The sequence below is a fragment of the Glycine max genome, chromosome 15 (assembly GCF_000004515.6).
Source record: "Glycine max cultivar Williams 82 chromosome 15, Glycine_max_v4.0, whole genome shotgun sequence".
NCBI classification, from domain to species: Eukaryota; Viridiplantae; Streptophyta; class Magnoliopsida; order Fabales; family Fabaceae; genus Glycine; species Glycine max.
This window is the reverse complement of record NC_038251.2, coordinates 389,182-394,675: the sequence shown is the minus strand read 5'-3', so window position 1 is coordinate 394,675 and position 5,494 is coordinate 389,182. Positions and strand designations below refer to the sequence as shown.

Genomic DNA, 5,494 nt, shown 5'->3' with positions numbered 1-5,494 from the left:
TATCTCATTTGATGAAATCGACTACATAGATCATATGATACTGTTCATCATCGTTAAAAATTAATATCTCAAAAATATTATATAGTATGATATTTTCTTGCACTATTATATTTTTTGTGATATTTTATTTCATTCACTATTATAATTTAATTAATATAAATAACATAATAGTATTTTAGAAAAATGAACTTTAAAGGCATTATAAATATTTTTATTTCTGGTTAAAATAATTTAGACAAAAAAAAATCCAATGTAAATTTATCATTATGATAAAGTATAGAATTTTAAAACATATAGATTAAATAAATAATTGAGTAGAATTTCGATGAAATGTTAATAACTTGTTTACCCAATCCTATGATACTTTTCATCAAAATTCCAATTTTTGATGATCGCGAAGTTGAGTGGAGAATTGAACGTTGTCACAAATTGGTTAGAACAAGCTCTACACGTTCCTTTTCGTTTAGGAAACAGTATACTAATGCTTCCTTTTCGTTTAGGAAACAGTATACTAATGCAAAAAGTGAAGAAAAAAATCTTCATTGATTGATTATTCTAGAGCAAAAAGATAAGACAAATTGATGATAAGTGATAACATCAGCAAAAAGAAAAAAGAAAAACCCTTCCCAACCATGGACTGCGTTGCACAATCTCGAATTGTTGGATATTATTCTAGAGCCCTTGCATTCTTCAAAATCCAAATGAGATTTGAGAGGTACGTCAAGGGCAATGTAATAAAAATGTCTATTTCTCTTCTTTTATTTTGTCTTCTAAACCTAAGTTCCAGCAGCAACACTGAAACTAAACTGTGTAGTGTTGCTGCATCGTCTCAATGTCAAGTCCCTTGAGTTTGACGACAGACTCAACATGGCCTTTTAGTGTGTGAAGCTCCCTTAGCCTTGCAACTTCAGCACGCTTCTTTGCTTGTTCTGCAAGTTCAGACAATTCCCTATAGTTGTTCTTTTCATTCAACATTTCCTCCGTTTCAGGTGGATTCAGGCCATGCAATGTTCTTTGAGCTGCAGCCCACTGTGCTTCTCTCTCTCCCTTTCCATAATCCTTCTTTGTGGTGAAAGCAACCTGATGGATGCATAAAAAAGGTCAGAGTCAGAGAAATACATATTCACATAAAAACATTTAGATTAAGATTGTGATGTTACCCTATTCTCAGTTATAGTATTCCATGCCTTCCCAGTCAATGCATATCGGATGATGAACTTGAGTATGTCCATGGGTATGTAGAAAACAATGCTGTAGAGCCAAATGACACCAGCCCAACCCCATCCAATCCCTTTCATTTTTGCAAATCCCCAGTTTGCATACACAGCTATCAGCGTGGCAATCTAATTAAGAAATAATAGTCCATATATAAAGCAATCGTTAGTTAATGCAATGAAAGCAAGCCCATTTGAATTTGATTACAACTCACGTACGTACCAGTTGTGCTATGAAAAAGGCAACAAGAAGAAACATGCCAGGACGTTCAACATAAGACCAGCTCCTTGACCGTGTAACAAAGATGAGAGCCTGACTTACAATACTCACTTGAAGGTAAACAGCTGCTGTGAGCTCACTGTAGTTCTCCCTGATGGATCTCACGCCAAATTTATCCTGCATGTATATATAATGTTATTAAGCAACCTGATGCCTTAAATTAATTAATTTACAACAAATATTATTTCATTTTAAAGAAAATTGTCTCACCGAGAAGAAATCAGATGCATGAGCAGCCCAGAAGAATATAACAGTCATGACAGCGAGGTAGGTACCAAGCACAATTCCAGTGACAAAAATCTCTCTGAGCTTCCAGGAATCTGGCACAGGAGATGGCTTGACCCTATCCTTGGAAATGGTCATGATGGTGCCATCATTGAGTATGGCAATGATCAAAACCATAAAAGGTGAGAAGTCAAACTTCCAGATGAGAGCAAGCAGCATAAAGCCCAGCACTATTCGGATTGTTATAGAGACAGCATATATGGTGTAGTTCTTCATTCTTTGGAAGATGGCTCTACTTGTCAACACTGCACTCACAATCACACTCAAGCCAGGCTCCGTGAGGACTATGTCAGATGCACCTCGAGCTGCATCAGTTGCATCGGCTACAGCAATTCCAATATCTGCTCTTTTAAGCGCAGGAGCATCGTTCACACCATCTCCTGTCATCCCACATATGTGATCCCTTTCCTGAAGTCTCTTCACAATCTCATACTTGTGCTCTAGATAGATACATCATTTGAAATTAATTAATGAGATAATTAAGCATGTATATATGCATGCATGTGATAATTGAATTGAATTTTACCAGGGAAGACACCAGCAAAGCCATCAGCCTTCTCAATAAGCTCATCAACTGGAAGGCCAGCAATGGACTCATCCTTGTGCTCACCAAGGAGAGAGGAAGAAGGGTACATGTTGCTTCCCATGCCAAGCCTGCGACCAGTTTCTTTACCAATAGCAAGTTGATCACCAGTGATCATCTTAACGTTCACTCCCAGATTGAGAGCACGCCTTATGGTCTCAGCACTGTCATGCCTTGGTGGGTCAAAAAGTGGCAACAAACCAACAAACGTCCACGGTCCTCCTGCACTCTCCTTGCTCTTTTCTGGGACTTCCTGTTAATCAATTCAAGAAAAAGAATTAATAAATAATAAACCATGCACGCACATCACATGCAATGATACAATTCTCACTTGTTTGGCAACAGCAAGGGAACGAAGACCGCGATCAGCAAACTTATCAATGATGGAAAGAGCCTTCTTCTTGACGTCTTCCCGAAGTTTGCAAAGTTCGATAATCTGCTCGGGTGCACCTTTGCTTACTCGGTGCCAGTTACCCTCAGTGTCGATGTATGTTATGGCTGTGCGCTTGTCGACTGGATTAAAGGGTAGGAAATGCACCTCTGTGATGCCATCTCTGGCCTCCTTTGGATCACCCAACATTCCAACAATGCAAGCATCAATAGCATCTTGGTTCTCAACCCTGGAGGCCCTAGCTCCAAGCAACATCACCGTATCCTTGTCAGCATCTCTGGCGAAAACCTCAATCAAACTCTTGTCAACTGTAAGCTTGTTGAGTGTTAGAGTTCCGGTCTTGTCGCTGCACAAAACATCCATTCCAGCCATCTCCTCAATGGCTGTCATCCTCTTGGTGATAGCACCTTGCTCCGACAGCCTGTGGGAACCAATGGCCATTGTCACAGAAAGCACTGTTGGCATGGCAATGGGAATACCTCCGATGAGAAGCACAAGGAGGTTGTTGATTCCGCTCCTATACTTGCGGTGCTGAATTGGATACATGACAACAATCTCTATGATCATCCCAACAGCGATGGAGCAAATGCAGAAGTTACCGATGGCGGTCAAGACCTTCTGGAAATGGCCAACTTGGTTACAGCTGTCGACTAAATGAGCAGCCTTGCCGAAGAAGGTGTGGACCCCAGTGGCGATGACAACAGCCTCAATCTCTCCTTGCTTGACGGTGGAGCCAGAGAAGATTTCATCGCCGGGGTGCTTAGTTGTTGGCAGGGACTCGCCGGTGAGTGCTGACTGATCGATCTTCAGTGGATCTCCTTCCAAGAGACGAGCATCGGCTGGGATTATGTCTCCTAATTTGATGCTGATTATGTCTCCCGGTACCAGTATTGAAGCCTCCTCCTCCGACCACCTTCCATCTCTCAGAACCTTTGTTTTCGGAGCAAGCCCTGCCATCAGCGCTGCAGCGGCGTTCCCAGCGTTGTTTTCTTCAATGAAACTAATCGTTGAGTTCACAACTAGCAACACCATGATTCCCACAAAGTCTTGCCAGTCCGGAGGCTCACCCTGCACCATACATTTATATTTTATTATGCTATGTTTCAATACTCAAATTCATTAATGCATATCAATTTACCCCTCCGTTTGCCAATGCAATTGCCATGATGGCTGCCGCTTCCATCACCCATGAGAGAGGGTTCCACATAAAACCCAAGAATTTTAGCACCTTGCTTTCCTGATTGATTTAATGAAAATATTTGTTATTAGTCTACATATTAATTAATTCTAATATATGAATCACTGAATTGATGATTATTGCCTTCTTTTCTTCCAACTTGTTGGGCCCAAAAACTTGCAACCTCTTTTGGCCTTCCTCATTTGAGAGACCTTCCTTCGAACAGTTCAATTCTCGGAACACTTCATCAATAGGTATCCGCTCCTGCAAGCCAATCACATTGCATTGCATGTAATATAATACATAAATCTGACAATACAACACAACACAAACAAATTAGAAAGATAAGGAAATAAGAAAACTAACAAGATCAACTGCCTCGTTCTTGATGTTTTCGAGACTTCCCATGTTGTTCTCTAACTGTTATTATTACTAGTTACGCTCAGGTGAGATTCAAAGAAAGAGAGAGAAGAGGAAGAAGTTAGTTTCTTGTTTAAGAAATAAGTGTCAAAGTACGTGTATATATAATATGGAAAGGAACACAACACGAAATAGAGTTTGAGTTAGAGTTTCTCCTTGCCATTCTCTCTGCACTAAAATCACTCATTCCCACTCGTTCACTAACAAACTCGGTCTTTTCTCTTTCTTTTTCTTTCTTTCATTTTTATTATTATTTTGTAACAAACCAATTCAATCCAATAGCAAAGCAGTGGGACTCGTTGTGTTTGACCCCTGTCATGCGCTTCAACATGGCCGTGTAAATAGCAAAGCCATGGACACATTTGCCTTAGGTCCATTAAGGATAAATGTACATCACAATAAAATAATTATAATTATGTTATGTTTTAATATTTTAATAATTAATTAGTGAGAAAAATAAAAATAGAAGGTGCAGCGTTATATATTGCTATAAATACATGGGCACCCACCCTCACATGTCCATATTAGAATAGTTTAATTATGAAACATTAATAAATAATTTTATAGCTTTTTTGATAGTAATAATTTTGTAGTTTAGAAATCTAAAAAAATAAAAATAAATTAATAACTAATATTATTTTAAACTTCTATATAAAAAAATTTGACCTTAAGTTCCTAATATATAAATTTGACTTCAATGCAGGTAGCAATTCATTTCATTACCTTCGATCTGATTGATAGCCTATTATACTTGTGGGGTTTTCTCCTCTACAATTCAGAAACAGAACGTGCACCCTGCATCATATGATTACATATTTGGTGCACTTGGCACTAGCCTAGCGTCCTTCCCCGTGGTAAAAGTCAAATGATATTCCATTTATGGACCTAGCTAGGCCGAATCCAATGATATTTAGAAACTTGGCCCAAACCACCTGGACTAACTTTCTTCCCCAAGTAAAATTAAGTTTTTTTTATAAGAGCATGGTTGAATTTGAGGCTTTCCTTTCTTGGATAACACTAATTAAAATAGTATCTGTCCCAAGTATGCATGAGAATGATGTTCAAATCTAGTTTACAAGTAAAAGCAACAGGGGTGTCATAAATGTATCCTCAACGAGTTCGGTTCCAATGAACCAGAAATTGG

At 38.8% G+C, this 5,494-nt stretch overlaps 1 protein-coding gene across 1 annotated transcript; it reads right to left on the bottom strand.

The window, feature by feature from the left end:
- Positions 1–508: 508 nt before the first annotated feature.
- Positions 509–4,637, bottom strand: LOC100782329 (ATPase 9, plasma membrane-type). The gene is made up of 8 exons (XM_041009776.1): positions 4,297–4,637; positions 3,892–4,194; positions 2,694–3,821; positions 2,306–2,615; positions 1,705–2,219; positions 1,438–1,611; positions 1,161–1,343; positions 509–1,080 (listed from the first exon to the last, which is right to left on the bottom strand). The coding sequence occupies exons 2-8, from the start codon at positions 3,958–3,960 to the stop codon at positions 802–804; spliced, it is 2,658 nt and encodes an 885-aa protein (XP_040865710.1). The 5' UTR covers positions 3,961–4,194; positions 4,297–4,637; the 3' UTR covers positions 509–801.
- Between the last annotated feature and the right edge of the window lie 857 nt (positions 4,638–5,494).